The sequence below is a fragment of the Volvox carteri genome (assembly GCF_000143455.1).
Source record: "Volvox carteri f. nagariensis unplaced genomic scaffold VOLCAscaffold_36, whole genome shotgun sequence".
Taxonomy (NCBI): Eukaryota; Viridiplantae; Chlorophyta; class Chlorophyceae; order Chlamydomonadales; family Volvocaceae; genus Volvox; species Volvox carteri.
In genome coordinates this window covers 1,327,143-1,346,188 of record NW_003307579.1, presented here as the reverse complement: position 1 = coordinate 1,346,188, position 19,046 = coordinate 1,327,143, and the positions used below count along the sequence as shown (strand labels likewise).

Here is a 19,046-nt window from a genome sequence, read left to right as displayed (position 1 = left end):
TTTTACAGGTACACAACATCACGGCTACGCGTCCATTCGCGGTTGATGAAAGGAATTGCTTCGAGGATGCGATTTCCGTGTGTGGCGAATTTGAGCTTGATCCTACCGCGGCTCCGGCCTTAATCGACAAAATGAAAGGGTACTTCGAGTTCGTGGTCGGCTTCCCACTGATCCAGATGAGGAATGAGTTTTGCCCTCTGGCTGGCAATATGGCGATTTACGTGGAACCACAACCAGGGGGCAACACCTGCTTGAACTTCGAAGACTACAAACAATGCGAACCACCAACAAAGCCCTTCCCCGCGTGCAAGTAAGTCCTTCATGCCGCTCTGATCAGGGGAAAAAGCAGAGGAAGGCGCGTACATTGAGCGATAAGGTTTAACGAACACCCTGCTGAGACACAGATTCAGGTTTTCTTGTTGTATGCAGCAGCGTGGCTATTTGTTACTTAGACGCGGCAGGAGAAACCCCTGAGTAGGATCCTAAGAAAATCTGAGTAAGAGCGAACGGAGTGCAGTCCTGACAGTGGTTCAGCATACGGTACCTGTGTGTCTTCCGAACCAGCGGAATACCCAGCAAGGCGTGTTTGTTTGTACGATGATCTGGCGACATCTGCCACCGGGGCCATCCAACTCACAAGCCATCAGTTTGCCGTTCAGTTTGCCGTTTCAGTTTGCCGTTTAGAAGCTCTAGTCTGTTCTCTCCTGCCGCATCTTATGATAAATTTTGAACTATAGCCTCAGTCGGTTTACGGCTTTTGGCTGCTGTCGCTGTCTCCAATCCGGAAAAGCTTATTCGTTGGGCCTGTGGGGGCAAACGGCAAGGCGGCTTGTTGAAGGACCGTAGCATACGTGACTTCTGAGCACTAGCGAGTCATTGCGTACACTTCATAAACACCTCTTCTCCTTAAAAGCAAGGAAGACCAAGGAATACGACTGAGCGGACCTACGAAACGTTTCTAACCTCTTGACCGAAGAAGAAGTTGCGCCAGCCAGCCAGCCAGCCAGCCAGCCAGCCAGCCATTCCGTCGGCGGAAAATGGCGGGATGGATTCCGTTTCCGTCCTACGGGGGGTATCCAGCACAACGGCATGCAGCAGTAATCCAGTTCTCGACATACGCTGGCCTTGCGTGCGACCCGTCTCGTTTAATCCCTAACCGCCAATGCACCCCGGGCGCTGTCGCAGCTGCAACACAACCGTTGCCACCACGCCGTTCTACATATCGAGCAGTGTTACTACGGAGGCGGGTCGTACTCCGAGTACTAGTTTGTACTGCTTCACCGTAAAGCAGGTTCCAGTCGAGCGCCTTATCCGCCGGGTACGAAAACCATGACACAAAACTTGAATTGGCTTTGCTATATGTATGAAGCGGACAATGAAATATGTCAGGACGGAATGAATGCATGCAATTGTGTACGGTATTTGTAAGGGTTACTCAACTGGTTTTCAAAAAAGTGTTTTATATTTAGGCTATAATCCTAAATCGATGTCCAATCCTCGCTATTCGAATCCCTGCCTCGCTGCTTCTGCATCTCAGCGTACCTTATCGCCTTTTTTTAATTGCTCCCTTTCATTTATCGTGCACAATCCTCTGCTGCCCTCCCTGGCCTACCCCTCCCCCCCCTTCCCCCGGCTCCCCTCCCCCCCCCCTCCAGCCCTCCTGCGGCCCCACGGGCGTGTTGGATAAGGTGGAGGTCTACGCGGATGAGAAGCGGCGCCGCAACATCACCGGCATCAGGGTCACACCCAACGGAGGTCCAACACGCTGGCTGTCGCCGTCGTGGGGGGCCAACGGAACAAACACACTCAAAGGTATGACGACATGACCCAGAACAAAGGATCATCCCGATGCGCCTTTCTGCACTGGAAAATGTGTGGAGACTGGTAATGACGAAAAAAGGAGGCGAATGTAATGATGAAAACGTGTCGCCGACTGGAAGTGCATTACGGCATTCCAAGCAGGTTGTTACATTTCATTCGGTAATCTGCACGCCCTGCGACTCATAAGTGTGTTTCCGGCCTCTGGCTTTCCGTGCGCAGCCACACCCCTGAACTGGAATCTGACGTCGGCCATCGGCGCCCAAGTTTGCTTGGAGCTCACCATACCCCTGGACACATTCTGCCTGGGGGAGCGTGTGTGGTGAGTAGCAGGCGGTGCTGGTGCTAGTAGGCCGGGAGCGTGTGTGGTGAGTAGCAGGTCTCTCTCTCTCTCTCTCTCTCTCTCTCTCTCTCTCTCTCTCCTCTCTCTCCTCTCTCTCTCTCTCCTCCTCTCTCTCTTCTCTGCGTCACAAGACTGCAGTATCCCGGGTACCTTATATCTCCTGGATGATGATGCTGGCCACTGCCACCAGCTCGCCATTTCTTCTTACCTAACAACAAGGCAACAGGAGTAACAAGGACCTATCGGGAACCCCCTGTCCATTGCCCCCCTTCCCGTGCAGCTATATGAGCCTCTTCAACGAGAATAACAACTGCTGCCCGACATATCCCGCAACATTGCCGTACGAGCCGGACTTCCCGGTCATTGACCCGTTTCCGGCCATTGACCCGTTTCCGGCCATTGACCCGTTCTACGTCATGAACCCGTAACATGCAAAGGGCCGCATGTGCTGTGCTGCTGCGTATGCATTGTCGTGGACGCGCACACACAGAGATTAAGCCGCAGTTGTAGCTGTCCATTGCTCCTCTAGCCAGAGCCAGCCGAGAGCGACCCTCGAATCGAGCAGACATCCTCGCGATGTGTGTGTATGTATGTATATATATGTGTGTATGTGTGTGTATGTGTGTATGTGTGTGTATGTGTGTATGGCAGTACCCGTTCTATTGGCGGGCAAGCAGGATATTGGTGGTGATGGACGCTCTTGCCTCACATTTACTGATGATGGGGCTCTTGAGCAGATTGGGCTTTGCTGCCACCTAGTACCAGCAGTATAGGGTTGAGGAGACGACCAGTTCTTTCGACTGTCCTTTTATGATGGTATGATATCGAGCTGCTGGGGCAGAATAGGTTCATGTATGTATGTTAATAACATTAAATCCTTCCATTGGATGCATAGCTCACATATTCGTTTATTGCCGTACTATAATACTGCACGTACATAGTTATAATTTGCCGTTCTGCTGGAGGGTTGGGATAGACCGTCCGCCGCGGCCATCTCGATGAAACACGATGCACCGATATATCTCTATGACAATATTGACGATATTCAAGTGGAATATTTTAATCTAAGTCGGTTTGACTATTTATTAGGTACATACACTAAACGTTGAAAGGGTGTTTGAATTTTTTGCACCTTGTCGTAATTTCGGGTTGCTCTTTAGGGTTGTTAATTTGCTATCTTTCAGAGCTGTGACCAGCAGGGGTGCAGCTGCTGGGTTGCGCTAAACGCTTTATCAGATTATTTAGATGGTGCTGGTGTGAGTTGAGATGAGCCGTGTGCTAGCTAAATGCAATAGATATGCGATAGGTTTGGCAAGCCGGCACTTGTACAAGTACCTATCCATCTGCACCATGCCGGCTTGCCAAACCTATCGCATATCTGTCTCTGACATGTCAGAGACAGATGCTCTTATTAGCTTTGCTCAGATTGCTACTGTGTAGATAGCTAGGCTTTGATTGGACCAGCTATAGATTTTATATTGTTGAGCTAGGTATATTTCCGTTGTACCAGGACTTTCGCTTCCTCTCCCAGCGCCTTCCAGTGCCCGCAGGTGGCTGCAGCCAGCTGCCAGCCGGCTGGCTGGGAGGGGCCTCGCTCGTGAGGTCTGTGACACGTGTGGCATTAAGCAGCAGCTGATGATGATGATGATGATGATGATGATGAAGACCCCTACATCTTCTCTTATTCTGCAATCTTGCCGTGTCCAGCTAGATGCCGCATAACAACCCCGCATACATCCCCTGTAATACCTGGGAAAGTTATATGAGGGAGAGAAGTGCGGTCACTAAGGAAAAGCCACTGTCCTCTAAAACCAGGTCATGTTATGTAATTTAGCTTTCACGACTGGCTGCAAAGTGGGCACCCTCCTGTGTATTGCTGGGCAGGAGGAGCGCACTAGCGGAACCGGGGCTCCTATTATATTACTGCAGAACTGGGCCGAGCTTGTGCCGAGCATTCCTACAGAACTGGGCCGAGCATTACTACATTCCTCCCTTCATACATCCCTCCCTCCAAACTATGGCATAAAAGGGTAGCTATAACCCAAATCGGTCGCTTCGGTAGGGTCACCGATATTTCGTTATTATGTCATGTTATTTCGAGATATCGACCCGGTAACCGACTGGTAACCTTACCGACACCCAGTTAGCACTGGGTCGTTAGCTCGTTATGCCGGTTACCCTACCGACCAGGTAGATAAGCCACCATTTACCGACCGGTTTGGGAGGGTATTCAAGAGGAATAACATCCGACTCAAGCAAATATGTTTAAAACGAACGCGCCACGCACTCGCAGTCGTAGATACTGATGTGACGACTAATGGCGGCCTTGCAACTTCATTAAGTACTGTAGTTTGGGGTAGGCGTGCAGTGCTTCCCAACGTGTTGTAAAGACTTTGCAACTGACAGCGAAAGCGTGGGAGAGGGTAGCGCTAAACGAGCGAGGGCGGACGCAAGGACGGCAGGCAAAAGATCGGTTGCAATACTGTCTCAGACAATGCTGTATGCAGAGATTACATACTCATGATGGTGGTTACTTGGCGGATAGAGGCATGCCTGTCGCGCGCGCCGGCGTGATTCTCGTGGGTAGTCCTGGCTTCTGTGGAAGCAACTCGCGGAAAGTCATAGTAATTTGTTAAAAATCCCGGAGACCATGATTGTTAGATGTGTGATACCTTGCTTTCGCATTGGAGGCAGGGAGCTTCCCTTTTTTCGCATCGAGCACGGGTAGTGGTTGCGTACGGCGCGCTGTGCTGAGCGGGAACCCTCCAAGCGGAGGCTAGACTCAACGTACATGCTTGCATATGCTTACGCAAGCACTTTTGCACGGCATTGATGGAGGCACGAGTGCGTTAGGGTAACGGATAGTCCTTGCCATCAAACCTTTGTGTTTTGTCTAGTGTAACGTTTCCAGCCTGGTACTGTCCACGGAAAAAATGGAATCTGAAAATACTGAAGATGATCAACTCTGTGAGAAAGATCAATCCTTTTTCGAGGAAGCTGCAGAACTCAATAGCTTAATCCAGCGCGTGGTGCAAAGCGACGGCAGCGAATCAACGCAAATTTATGATCGCTACAAAGCCATCGTGGGTGCAACCTAAACCTGCCGCGTACTATTCAAAAGCTCCGCTATTGAGTCGCGGCATGTCACCATGCTGCACCCTTTGACCCCGCTTCGCAGCTTTACAAATACCAGGAGCAGTCGCAGCTTCTAGATGCCTATCTAGAAAGCATTGTTGTACCGCTGGCGACCCTGCTGCGCCGGCAGGCGCTACAGCAGCAGGACCAAAGCCTGCATCGCGTGCTGGGCACTTGTCGGCTGCTCAACGTACTCGTTGTGGTTCGCGGCTACAAGACCGTGGTGCGCTTCTTTCCCCATGAGGCCGCGGACCTGGAGCGCGTTGTGGACATTCTGTGCGCAGTACGAGCGCAGCAGCCGCGCGACGCAGAGGGGGGCATCGCGCTGTGGGAAGCGCAAACAATTCTGCTGCTGTGGCTGTCCATACTCATCCTCATCCCGTTTGACCTTGCCACCCTGGACAGCAGCACAGCCGCCCCGGGTGGAGAAGCTGACAAGTGCGTTGCGAAACAAGATGTGTCACGTCGCCTCAACGCGGTCACGTTACAACCCCCCTTGGGAACCCCTCCTGACCCCCCAAGCCCGATTCATCTCATCCTAGCTCCCCCTCCTTCCCAAATTCTTCCCCTCCGCCCTCTCCACCCCTGAGGGAAATTCCTTTATCTCCCCTCCCACGGAAAAATTCCTTATCACTGTCGCTACTATACAAATTGACTAGGACCAATAATCCCCGCATCCCAACGCCCGATCAAAGTAATCATTTCATTCTCTTACCACCGCCTTCCACGGTTTCCCGCTAGCCTGCTGTCTCTTTCCTGTCGCCATCTGGGTGTGGGCGATCTGGAAGCTTCCAGACAGCCAGCCACACACGCCACCACACCACACCCCAACCCAGCGCCACCCTGCCCTTCGCCACACCTCAGGATCTTGCCGTACACGCCCCTGGTGGGCCGCATCCTGAACCTGTGCCAGGAGTACCTGCACCACCCAGGTGTGTCTGTATGGGCGGGTGTGCAGGGTGTGCAGGGTGGGTAGGGGTGGGTAGGGATCGGCGGGCGTTGCTTTCTGTCCCCTTCCCCTCTCTTTACATGGCTTCGCACACCCCTGAACCCCCTTGACCCGTCCGAAATGACTTAGGCCTCAGGTCTCCGGCTGCTGCTCGTTTTCCTTGGACGCTGTCGTTTTGACGTTTTGGCTTTCGTATGTGTGTATGTATGTATGTATGTATGTATGTATGTATGTGATTTCCCGTCCTCCCTTCAACCCCTTCAGAGCAACCCGGAAACCTGGTGTTCGTTCCCTCTCCCGACCCGACCTGACTCGATCCGATCCAACGCCTCCACTACTTGCATATACATGAAAAAACCCTGGAAACCCCCCACCCGCACCGCTCACCCTCATGTGAACGCACCTCCCCTACATCCGCACCTGCACCGTCACATGCACGATTTCCCCCTGCTACCCCGAGATCGGTTTCCTCCTCTCACCTTTTTGCAAAGTGGTACGATTTGATCTGTTTGTGACACGTGCTTCCCCACCTGCCGCTACCGCTACCGCACCTAGGGGGTGTCCGGGAGATGGCGGCGGTGGTTCTTGGTCGGCTGCTCACCCGGCCTGACATGGGTTCAGCCATGGCGGAGTTCCTGGAGTGGTGTCCTGGCGCGGTTGGGGGGGTGGACCCCCTGAGGCAGCCCTTCCTGCTGCCGGGTGGGTCGCGGCTGGGGGGGGGCGGGGGAAATGGGAGGGAGCGCCGGAAGGGGGGAAGACGAACCCCACGAGCGAGTGAAGCTGATGCCAAGGGAAGACTGCTGCGGCGGATGTGCAGGAAGCATAACTAACCAGCCGGAAGGGGGAGGGGAGGGGACCTGGAGGAGGGGAATTAGAGGGGAGAGAAAAGGGAAGGGTGGCTAGTGCGTTGAGGGGGTTGCAGCATGGGTTGGATGGGAGGAGGAGTGAGAAAGACAGGAAGGGCGCAGTGGCGCGGTAGTGCGATTACCCCGGAATGGGAGTTTGCTCAGCAGACGGAGGGTGCGTGGGTGAGGAGGTGGGGGGAAAGGCACGGACGGAGAAGGAAAAAATTAAACAACAACATAGACACGGATTTGCGAACCCGGACGTGGGCATGGTGCGAGGCGAACCTATGAGGTTGATGTGGGAGCGTTACGAACGGACGGGGAGGGGCCTTATGAGCAACATTTTGGTTTGTGTGTACAAATATTATATAACGGCTGCCGGCTGCCGATGCCTATTTAGCCCCCAGTGATAAAAAGGTTCTCAGCAGCGCCGGAACGCCCTGGCCTTCCTGTCCTCTTAATTTCCTAATTAGGCAGCTGCTTCTCCTCTCTGCTGGTGGACTGCTATGTGGTGTGTGTGTGGTGTCTGATCGGGATCTGGGTCCACGACCCGAGCCACCTTCTTGGGGGGTTGTTAGCACCTTGAAGGGTTATCTTTTGCTGAACCACCCAAAGACTGCCTTTCATCTCATCTTGGGGGACCCACACACACACAACCAACCCAAATGACTTTTTCCTTCCTTCACTGGACTGACGACATGCGGCTGCCTAACCAGGCATCATGCAGGCGCTCTGCTGCGCCTTCAAGCTGGGTCAACGGGACCGGTTACTGCCCTTCGCATCGCGGGCCTGGGCACTGGCGCACTCTCTGGCGGGTTTTGGCGGCAGCGGGTCCAAACCGACCCACGGGTCGGGATCTGGGTCGGATCAGAACGCGCTGGCTCGCAAGCTGACTGTGAAGCTGGTGACCCGCATTGGGCTGACGTTTTTGAAGCCCCGTGTAGCGCCTTGGAGATATGTGCGGGGAGGAGCCAGCTTGGACGTGACGTTGGGGCCCTCCGCCCGCTCTGGGGGTGAGTGATAACGACGCGTGTTTTCCTGCTAATTTGTAGCCGAGTACAGTGTTGGCCCTCCTTCTTCTTCTTCTTCTAACCACCTTACCTTAACAACCCAATTACATCTTTTTTTTATACATCGGGAGATCAGCTCGGGAGAGCTGTGTCTCTCCGAAACCAAGACAACTCTCAACAACGGATATCTTAAGTGGTTTCGGGGGGTATGTGATGTGAGTGGAATAGCGCCATACGGGGCGAGGCAGGGGTGAGTGAGAGCGACGGGTGTCTTTCAGGTGTTGAGAGGGTTCGGGGGGTATGTGTTGTGAGTGATGAGCTCACATACCCCCCGAGTGAAATAGCGCCATATGGGCCGCACTAGGCACCGCCTCCTCTGAGCTGCCTTATCGTCCAGAAGAGTCCTTCTGGCGGTCAGTGGCGGCCAGTGGCGGTCCGCCTGGACAGTCGGTTGGACACGGTGGACCTCGGACAGCTTTCCTTGGAATGCCGCCTTTTCCAACCCAACCACCGGCTCCTTTCCCATTCCCCGCATCCACCCCACCCGCGCCAGCTGCCTTAGGCGCTGTACTCCTAGGGCAGCTGGGCCAATGGACGTGTGAGCAGTCTCGACCCTTTCAGCTTCTTCAGCCTCTTCAGGTGTTATATTGAGGACCTTCCGCCTGTCTTGTCTGTCTTCATAACCCCAGCCTTATTAATCTATCTCAGTCTCCCCGCCCGTCGACCGACCCTGCATTCCCGGGTCCCTCCAACCCCAAACCCCCCTGTCCCCCAGGCCAGACAGAGCAACTTCTGGATGGAGGCGCTACTGGTGGTGGTACGGCGGAAGGGGATGATGATGATGAGGAGGAGGAGGAGATTGAGATTGTTGAGGAGGTTGAGGAGGTGGTTGACGTGTTGCTTCAGTCCTTGCGCGACAAAGACACGGTGGTCCGCTGGAGCGCCGCAAAGGGAGTGGGGCGAGTCACGGGCTGCTTGCCCCGGGAGCTGGGGGATGAGGTAGTGGAGGGCGTCATGCAGCTGTTTGGACCCACGGGTCAGTCAATGGAAGGGGGACAAGGGCCATGTGATACAAGGACAAGGAGGAAAAGCAAAAGGGGGTCCTACCAATAGCCGACATGTCCAAAACACCAAACTAGGAGTCCATAGGAGTCCAAAGCCCTGAAGGGGGGAAAGACGAACCACGAACCCTGAAAGGGGGGAGGGTGAAGAGCCTGCCAGGGGCGGGGAGAGGGATAGCAGGTCTCAGGCTGTGGGGAGGGCCCTCCCGCGATCTGGCCACCGGGCTAAGGAAGGTGGGGAAGGAAGGGAGCAAGGGAAGCACCTTATGATTTAGATTGAAACGCTAGCTTCATGCCCTCCCGTCCCTCCCCCGTTTAAATACCCCCACTCCGCACCTCCTCCACCCTCCTCGGCATCTTTGTCTCCTTCATTTTCTTCGTCTCCTTCATTTTCTTCTTCGTCATCGTTTTCCGCGCCTTCTAATCCCCATCAGAGCTGGACAGCTCTTGGCATGGCGGCTGTCTGGCCCTGGCCGAGCTGGCTCGCCGCGGCTTGCTGCTGCCGAACCGCCTGGCGCGCTTGGTTCCCCTCATCGCCTCCGCGCTGGGGTACGACGTACGGCGCGGGCCGCACAGCATCGGGGCGCATGTGAGGGACGCGGCGGCGTACGTCTGCTGGGCATTTGCACGTGCGTACGACCCGCAGGTGGGTTGTAGTGGGTGGGTGGGAAGGGAAGGGAAGGGGGGGGAATTCGTGTTGGTGGTGGAAGGGCGGTCGAGATGAGGAAGCTTGCACACCCGTGGCGATGTAAATGGCTGCGTGGTGGTGGGATGAAGGTGGCATGGTTCTGTGTGGCATGCCGGCTACCATTATTACCGGGGGATGAGAGGTATGGGTTTGGACTGGCTGTGGCGCCCCGAGGAAGAGGGCACACACACAAACACACCCGTACCAATACCCCTGCGTAGCGAATCTTCTCACACTCGCACTTCAGATGGTTTTTAATTCCGCGAACTTCATTCCTCTCATCAGCGACCCACATTACCTTTCTAGAAGCTCATCGCTCCCTCTCGCCGCCTCTCCCGGTTCCCTCGATCACTCGATCACTTTGGACTCTCACACCTGGTTGGGTATTTGGACGCCGGTCAGCAGTGGACTCTCCTTGGTTTCTTGCATCACCATCCTACCCATCATTATCATACCCATCACTATTGTACCCATCATACCCACAATCATCATCATCATCAGCTTCAGCTTCTTCTTCTTCCTCTGATTCTCCACCCCCCCCCACCCATACACCTCTGCGCCCTCACCTTGGTCTTCTCGCCCATCTTCCGTCCCCTCCCCCCTCCCCTTTTTTACAGCTCCTGGAGGGCAGTGTTACGTTGTTGGCCTCCTCGCTGCTCACCCTGGCCTGTTACGACAGGGAGGTCAACTGCAGGTACGGGAGGGGGGAGTTTGGGGGGGAGGGGGAGAGGGAGGGTGCTAAGGATGGGGATTAGGCAACCAGATTCGTCCGACAGGAATCCGACTGCACTCCCGAAGAACGGGAACCTCTACCGATCGCGGTAGAGGATAGCGGGTGTGGTGTGGATGGCGGTGGTATGGTAGCGGTTGGGTGGGTGCTGGTGGCAGTGATTGGTGTGGGTGGGTGGGTGGGAGGTGGTGAGGGGTGGGATGGGTGGTTGGGGGAAAGCCGCACCCGGACTCGCACTCGACCCAACTCATTACCGGTGGTGTGGTGGAGCTGCTGTCGCCGACCCGGGGGTCTGCGGGTGAACTGCAATGGGCCGCTGCTGCTGCCGCCGCCGCCGCCAGCACCATCCCGAAGCCTCCACCGCCGCTAATCCCCACCACCACTAACACCCGCCAACCAATACCCCCCCCCCTCCCTTCAGACGTGCCGCCGCCGCCGCTTTCCAGGAGGCCGTGGGTCGCCTGGGTAACTTCCCCCACGGCATCGCCCTGCTCACCGTGGCGGACTACTTCTCAGTGGGCATAGCACAACAAGTGAGGGGGGGGGTTTGCTCGGCTAGGCTCGGGTCTGATTTGACCTGACCTGATCTGATGTAATACGACCGGATCTGATCTGTCTCTAGACGTGGGGGTGGGCGGGTGGCCGTGTGTCTTCCTCCGCCCCCACAAACAGTTGCATGGTGACTCGTGTCTTCCTAGGCATTGCGACACGTTGAACCCCCCCCTTGGCCCCCCCCCCGCCCCATCAGGCCTACCTGCGAGTGGGCCCTCAGGTGGCCGCCATAGGGCCCGAGTACCGCACCCCCCTGGCCACCCACCTCGTCAAGGTGAAGGCTAGGCACTGGGAGAAGAGCCTGAGAGAGCTGGCGGCGAGGGCGGCAGCGGCGCTGGTGCCGTACCATGCGTCGTACTTTGCAGGGCCGGCACTGGACGAGCTGCTGCCTGCGTGCCTGAACGAGCAGCTGGAGGTGTGTGGGCTGGTGTGGTCGTGTCTGGCTGACTGTGTGACCGAAAGGGGGGCATCGCCTGTTTCGTCTTAAGAGGAAGTAGGTACACGAAAGAGCGGTAAATGTGGGTTGTACGTACGTATGCATGTATGTTGTTACAGGGTGGTTAACTTCGCCGGGTAGTAACTGCTCTCCCCTGCTAGAGGGGCACCCTAATCCGTCACCCCATCCGACTTCAGAATGTATTCGTTGGGTTCGGCAACTCACCACCAGCATCCAACCAAACCTAGCGGATCAACGGCGCATCAACTTAGTTCCTGGTCAGCTCGTAAGTTAATTTTATCACGTCCTACATCGTCCATATGATGGGGGGCCACCTCCCATTTCAACACTCCTCAAACACCCGAGGAGCCGGCAGGCGGATTGGAACCCGGGTCGGCCGGGAGCAGAAGTCAGGCCTTAACCTCTGCCAGCCGCCTGCCTACAAAAATGGTGTCCCTACCCGGATGTATGTATGTATGTATGTATGTATGTATGTATGTATGTATGTATGTATGTATGTTCGTTCCATTCCTTGTTTCCCTGTCTTTCTTCCGGGAGTGGAATAACCCGCCGCAACCCCCCCCCCCGGGTTCACTCTAGCAGTCGGCGCATTGGACGTCAGCTTCACTCGAGCCTGTCCTTCTGTCATGCATTTCCCTCCACAACCCCGGGTGGGGGGACCCCTGTTGCCCCCTCTCCGGTTTCAGGTCCGCCACGGCGCAGTAGTGATGGTGGCGGAGCTGCTTCCCGCGCTAGCAGCAGCAGCAGCCTCTGCTTCGGCCTCCGAAACCAGCACCGCCGCCAGCTGCTCCTCCCCCCCCTGCTGGCCCCTGGTTCCGGAGCGCCAGGCCGCTGTGGCGGGTCTGGTTCCCGCCATTGATAAGGCCCGGTTGTACCGGGGCAAGGGCGGCGAGGTGATGCGGGAGGCGGTGGGTCGGCTGGTGGAGCGGTGCGCGGGGGTGGGGCTGGAGCTCAGTGCCCAACAACATGCCAAGGTGCTGGAGGTGAGTTCGTGTATGTGGGGGGGGGATGCCCGGGGCAAAGGGAAAGGGGGAAAAATGGTACGGAACAGTTAAGCGGACAACTACCAATGGGTTGTTGAGAAAAGGGGGGGCCCTTAACGGTGGATTATGGACCTTGGTTTGGTTTGGTGTGGTGTGGTGGTGGTGGTGTGGGGTTTCGGAGCTGGGTTATTGGGAAGCAGGTGCCTAGGTAGGGCTGGGGCGGGAGGGGGGGGGAGTCACTCCCTGGTCGCCTGGCGGTTGTCCTCCTGTGCGTCTACTGCCCCCAGTCGGTTGTATAGTCGGGTTGCGGATCGATCGGTGGTAGGTCGGTCGGTCCTTCCCCTGCTGCACACCATCAATGGCAGCCGCCCGGGGGGGGGGCCAGGACCCGGTGCGCCGCTGAGGGGTACGGGTCCGTTGACATCACGAGGTGTAGTAGCTGGCCGCCGCTGAAAGAAAAGGGCCTCTCGAGATGCTCTGGTGGTCGCGCTTCGCGCGTATTTGTAGTTGTTATGTGAGCCGTACTGTGTACCGGCTACTGCACGAGGCGACCGCAGTGTTTGTCAGTGTTTCCGGGCCAGTGTTCTGACATCTTGCGCCGCTTGTCGCGTTGCCGTACCGTACGATAGACTTTGGACGAGAACCTTCGCCATCCACAGCAGTACATACAGACGGGCGCGGTGGCGGCAGTTCGGGCGTACGCCAGGTGCGAATTGGGGGGGTGATGGGGGTGATGGTGACCTTGTTGAATTACGTCGGTCGGTTGGCTGTTGGCGGTTTGCGGTTAATTTACTGTTATTGTTATTTTGTAGTTGTGGACTCCTTAAGAGTTCTTTAGGGCACTTCAGAGTACTTCAAAAAGATTACTCCGCGTCCGGCAATGATATGACCCTACAGTGTACGCATCCCTCGACATTCGTACCATTGTACGAACAGAGCGTTATTTGTACTTTGCGAACGACATGGATTCTTTTTGCTTCTACTTGCGCGCAGGGCCTACCTGGCCGGCGACCCACGGGCCGCCGCTGCCTTCCGCACCCGATACCAGGACGCCTACCTCACCCGGCTGCACGACCCCAATGTGGCTGTACGGCGGGGCTACAGCCTGGCTCTGGGCTCTCTGCCTGCTCAGCTACTGCGGCCAGTGCTGGAGGAGGTGAGGTCGCGCTGTGCGTGTGGTGCTGTGCGGTGCTGTGCGGCCGGAGAAATGTTGTTGTTGCTGTTGTAGTTATCGTTGTTATTATTGTTGTCGGGGAGGGGGCTGGAGGTTGGGTTTGTAGGGATTAGGAGGGAATGCCGACCCGCTTGGGTTTCGAACCCGCCCTCCCCTAAAGTCCCCGGGAGCCACCGTATCCGGATATGTATAAATGTTTACATGTATGCATGTGTTAGCACGTGTGTATGTATGTATATAATGCATGTCCCAGGCGGTGGACGCGCTGGTTGACGGCTGTGTGCCCGAGGAGGACATTGACGAGCGCGATGTGGAGAGCAGGGTCAACTGCACCCGGGGCCTGGGTGAGAGCGCTGGAGGGAGGGAGGGGGTGAGGGAGGGAGGGGGGTGAGGGAGGGAGAGAGTGAGGGAAGGGGGGTGAGGGAGGGAGGGGGGTTGAGGGAGGGAGGGGGAGGGAGGGGGTGAGGGAAGGGGAGGGAGGGAGGAAGGGAAGGGAAAGGGGGGAAGGGGAGGGGGGGAAGGGGAGGGAGGGAGGGAGGGAAAGGTGAAAGAAAGATACACAAAGTGGGGGATATGTTGGTAGGTGCAGATAACCGAGTGCCAGCTGGACCAACCAAACAGCTCGAGCCGTACCTGGGATACACCGGGGGGGTCGGGGTGGGGGTCGGGGTGGGGGTCGGGGTTAGGGCCGCATGCCGCCGCGAATTAAAGGTCCCCCTGCTCTCTGCGTACCTTTTCCCGGACTCCTTCCTCGTGCACATTCGCATAATCATACGCATTACACATGCCCGCGTCCGCCACCCCTTGGCACCGACATGTTGATGTCGTGTCGGTGCCAAGGGGTATGCGTATGATTATGCGTATGATTATGCGAATGTGCACGAGGAAGGACACAGACACGGACGCGCGCGCGCACGGAAGGAAGGCAGGAAGGAACTCGGCTCTGTGTCCAGCTCGTTTGGCGCCCTCAGATCACCCACCGAATATCATGGCCCCGGCCCACTCCCACTCCCACTCCCACCCCCACTGTCAGGTCTCCTTGTTGAGACTATGTTTGCTGAGAGCGGCAGTGGCGCTGTGGGGCCCTGCAGGGAGGCGGCCGAGGTGCTGCAGGACAGGGTGGGTGGTAGTGGGTAATGGGCGGGTGGGTAGTGGGTGGTAGTGGGTAATGGGTGGTAGCGGTTAATGGGTGGGTGGGTAGTGGGCGGGTGGGTAGTGGGTGGTAGTGGGTAATGGGTGGTAGTGGGTGGGCACAAGCTCAACTGGATGGGCTGTGTTGCAGTGTTTAGGTGCCGAGGATGAGCGGACGGCCACCAGAACCTCCATCCGTCAGGTGATTACCCTGAGAGGGACCCGGAACGTTGCTCGCGGGCCACCCTCGTCAGGCTCTGCCCGGGTGGCGCAGGTGGTTATTAAAAACAGGCTTATCACGCTACCAGGCAAATTCTCGTGCGGTCCAGCGCATGGGCGCTCAATGTAAGAGCACACCCTAGGGAAAAGGACGTCCGCAAAAAACGTCACATACGCATAAGCCCCTTGTGATTTTATGGCCGCTGCGCCATCACACGTACGTTTTGTACGGCACCGTACATGCTCGTACCCGCGCGCGCACAGGTTCTGCCTTGCCTGTGCGCTTCCCTGGAGGATTACACCACTGACAACCGGGGCGATGTGGGCAGTTGGGTGAGGGAGGCGGCGATGGGGGTGTTGGCGGCGGTAGTGTCGCTGCTGGCGAGGTGCTACTGTAACGGAGACAAGGGCGCGGGACAAAGCCGCGATGGCGGAAGCGGCGGCGGCGGCGGCGGCGGCGGCGACGGCACGCCTGATAAGGACTCGGAACTCGGCCGGGAGCTGACGAGTGAGTGGACCGTATATCCTCCATTTTCAGTATCCTCCTATGCTTCGCTTCCTTCCCTAAGCGTGTTTTTCCTTTTTGCTATTTCTCTTGTGATGTCTTTGGGATCCGTGCGTTTCCTGGCGAAGGGGATATATTACTGTGGTTATTGTTGTTATTGTTTGTACTGCAGAGATTGCCGGGAACGCCATGGGGCTTTTGCTGCGCCAGTCGGTGGAGCGGATAGGTCGTGTACGGGAGTGTGCTCTGCGTCACGTGGGTTTGCTGCTAGCGGATGTCAGCCTGACGCCGTTCATCCCCGCCGCGGTGCGTGTGGCGGCCGCCGTCAAATCGGCGGCGGGCGCAGCGGACGCCGGCGGCGTGGCGGCGTCACTAGAGGCGCTTCAGCGTATAGTTGTACAGCTGCTGGACGAGCCATCGTACACGGGGCCGCTGCTTGAAGGCCTTGTGGCCAGCATCGGCGGCGTCGATAACTCCCTTGCCAAGGTGGCATCGGCGGCGCTGCTGGAGGCTCTGGCGGCGGCGCCTCGCCATGGCGGCGGCGACGGCGATCCAGCTGCCGTCGCTGACGGCGCCACTGGCAGCGGCCAGTCGTTACCACCGTCGGTGCAACCGTCAACGTTTACGGCAGTGGCGGGCCATCTTCTTGACATCTGGTCCCGCCACGCCAAGTCTCCTCGTCTTGCAACACCGCTTCTGCGGACCGCACTGTTGCTAGTCACCAAGGCAGCGGACGTGGCGGAGGTACAACTGCCGCGGCCGCCACCTCCACAGGCAGCGGCAGCAGCCATATCAGAGCCGCCGTCGGCGCCGCCGCCGTCGTCGTCGTCGTCGTCGTCTTCATCCTCCCCCGCGTGTTGCTCTCGCCTCGTGGATCATCTCGTTGAGGTGGTACGTGCGGAGACTCGGGGCTGTGCTGACGTTGCGCGCCTGGTGGACGCCGGTACGCTTCTCTGTCACTTGGTGCCGTACGGCGGCCACTGTCGTACGTCAGCTTTGCAGGGCCTGATGGTGCTGCTCTGCAGCAGGTACCCCAAGGTGAGGTGGCTTCCGCTGGGGTTGGGGTCCCGCAAGGAGCGCAACCCTCGCCCTTATTTGCCGGCGGCTGGGGTGAGTGGGTGGGGCGGGTGCAGCTGGGGTGAGTGGGTGGGCGGGTGGGTGGATGCAGTCCGGACATGAAGCGGAGTTGTGGATTTTGTCATTTTTGTTCCTTCAGCCTCCTCCCCCTTTCTTAGTGCCACCTGTATGGCAGGGCGCGCGCGCGCGCGCGGCGGACAGGGCGCGCTTCTGTCCTCTCCGCCTCAAGAAGACCCGGCAATCCCTGTCACACCCTACCGGCTATGAACTGCTGTTGTACACAACACCCGCCTGCAGGTCCGTCGCAACACTGCGGAGCAGCTCTATCTGCAGCTGCTCGCTTTGGACTCCTCGTCCGCCGTATCTACCGCAGGAGCCGCCACTACAACGACCACTAATGGGTCTGACGCTGAGTCCGCAGCGGGGTTGACGGCGGCGGCGTCGTCAGGAGGTCCTCCTTCCCTGGAGCAGGTGGCGGAGGCGGCTTGCGACCTGCTGCTGCTGACCTCCTGGGAGGGGGACCTGGATGCGGCCAAGGCAGCTAGGGACGAGCTGGCGGCGCTTGTGGGCGTTACGGTGCCCAAGATGAAGGCGCAGGCGGCGGCTGGACGGGTGGCGGCGGTGGCGCGGGACGAGAACGCGTCATACCAGGCACTGCTGGATGATTTTGCTCGTGGTTACTGAGTGAACTGAGTAGCAGGAAGTGGAGGAGTGGAGGTGGAGGAGTGGAGGTGGAGGAGTAGTTAAGGATTGTGAATTGCTGAAGTACTGATGGCATGGCTGTGATGGGCGGCTCGAGGAGACACGAAGCGACTAAGGTGTAGTCGCACGACTGAGTTCAAGTGTGTGTGTTGGCAGGAACACCTCCCAGCCGCGTGTTTGTTGTGTATCCTGTACATGGCCCTGAATGCGGTGCGGTAGCGGGTGGGAATGAATGCTATAGTAGTACATGCTTTAGGAGGGGTTGGGCAGGGAAGTGGCAGGGTGGGTGGATTGCATTGCGCAGGTGTAACGGAGCCATACCAGGACGCATGTGGGTTAGTCTGGAACGGAAAGATGAGCACCTGGGTTGGAAAGCGACGGCGTGCGTGTGAGCTACTTGTAAATAATTTCGGGGTCTTCGTGGGAGGGGGCCTCTGCACCGCCACCGCCGTCATCGTCCCGTGCCGCTGCGGTAGGCCGGGGTCGTAAACCAGGACCAGGGGCACTTCGGAGCCCCGCCACGTGCTGGTTATTGCGGGAGAGTTGATTAGCATCAGGCCGGGTGATGAATGAATGGGCTGACAAGTGCGGGGCCCCGTCGGCTGAAAAGCCTCTCATGCAAAGGACGAGGCTAAAACAGGCAATACAGGAGAATCACATTTGCTGTGCCATGCCTGTGAGGCCAATGGGCTCATTTCACTACTGGGTTTGAACCTCTCACTTCGGAAATCAGGTACGGCCGACGGTGCTGCTGTACGGCGGCAAGGTCTTCTTCACCGCTTTCAGCTGGAAACAGCAGGGGTTGATTCGATTGAAGACCTAAGCAGTCTGTGACTTGTAAGGAGTTGTGGACCAAGATAGAGCGACAGGCTTTGGGGCTCTCTACCAACGAAGCTGTCTCCCTCTTTGGACATAGGCCCCGAGAGCGTGCATGGGGTTTTCCCTTTTGTTGAATGAACGGATATCGGGGTTTAAGTCAACCTACACGTGCATGATTGAATGTTATGGTTGAATGCTGCCTTGCGCTGCTCGAAACCGCCGCCTGGCCCAGCGGACGCAGCAAATCGGTGATAATCGTTAATCGTCTCTCGTCTTCTCTCGCTATGGGAGAACCTGTTACTGCCGGCCCCTGAGTTTGCCAAAACTCGCGTATTCCAGTCAAAGTGTTGCATGAAAAATTACATAAGTGTTACCAGCCAGCATTCTAAAGTGCATTAATTCAGCAAGACGGCAACGCAAGGCGCATTATGCTATGCTATGCTATGATAGCCAAAAACGTCACAATCCCCTAAAATGAAGACGATGTGCGTAATGGAAACTTGGCTTTTTCCAAATTAGGCTGAATAACTGCATTCTACATTCCTTGCTATCCATGACTCTTGCTATTGAAAGCTCGAACGGGCGTATGTTATCGCTCAAGATTAATTCATCATGTCCTTCATATTTAACATTACACACGGACTGCCTTGTGGGGCTAGAAGGGGCTAAGCAAGTCCAAGCGGAAGTTGGGGGTTATCGGCACGGCAATCGGCTGACCTAACACCTTTGGTAAATGTTTCATGTTGACACAACTATCGCATGTCTGAGTTATGTAAATGCATGTGGAGATCCTAAATCAGGCAGTGTCACGCACGTCGTCTTGGAAACATTTCATCTGTAGAATTCTC

General features: G+C 56.9%; 2 protein-coding genes across 2 annotated transcripts in view; both read left to right on the top strand.

Annotated features, from left to right (window-relative positions):
• Window positions 1–2,589, top strand: part of VOLCADRAFT_94334 (uncharacterized protein) — a gene marked incomplete at both ends in the record, with an annotated part of 3,888 nt that extends 1,299 nt beyond the window's left edge. The window contains 5 exons of the mRNA XM_002953525.1: window positions 177–310; window positions 1,186–1,318; window positions 1,656–1,812; window positions 2,041–2,140; window positions 2,442–2,589. Of these exons, the coding sequence (XP_002953571.1) occupies window positions 177–310; window positions 1,186–1,318; window positions 1,656–1,812; window positions 2,041–2,140; window positions 2,442–2,589 (672 nt within the window). The remainder of the gene's footprint in view (window positions 1–176; window positions 311–1,185; window positions 1,319–1,655; window positions 1,813–2,040; window positions 2,141–2,441) is intronic.
• An 817-nt stretch (window positions 2,590–3,406) lies between these two features.
• On the top strand, window positions 3,407–17,361 carry VOLCADRAFT_94333 (uncharacterized protein; the record flags this gene model as incomplete). Its single annotated transcript, XM_002953524.1, has 20 exons — window positions 3,407–3,417; window positions 3,712–3,763; window positions 5,340–5,734; window positions 6,161–6,228; window positions 6,801–6,944; window positions 7,807–8,103; window positions 8,654–8,698; window positions 8,876–9,136; window positions 9,596–9,807; window positions 10,467–10,543; window positions 11,001–11,112; window positions 11,328–11,546; window positions 12,275–12,571; window positions 13,201–13,277; window positions 13,565–13,727; window positions 13,999–14,089; window positions 14,779–14,864; window positions 15,360–15,603; window positions 15,773–16,638; window positions 16,975–17,361. 20 exons carry the CDS (start codon window positions 3,407–3,409, stop codon window positions 17,359–17,361), a joined length of 4,104 nt encoding a protein of 1,367 aa, XP_002953570.1.
• Window positions 17,362–19,046: the final 1,685 nt, after the last annotated feature.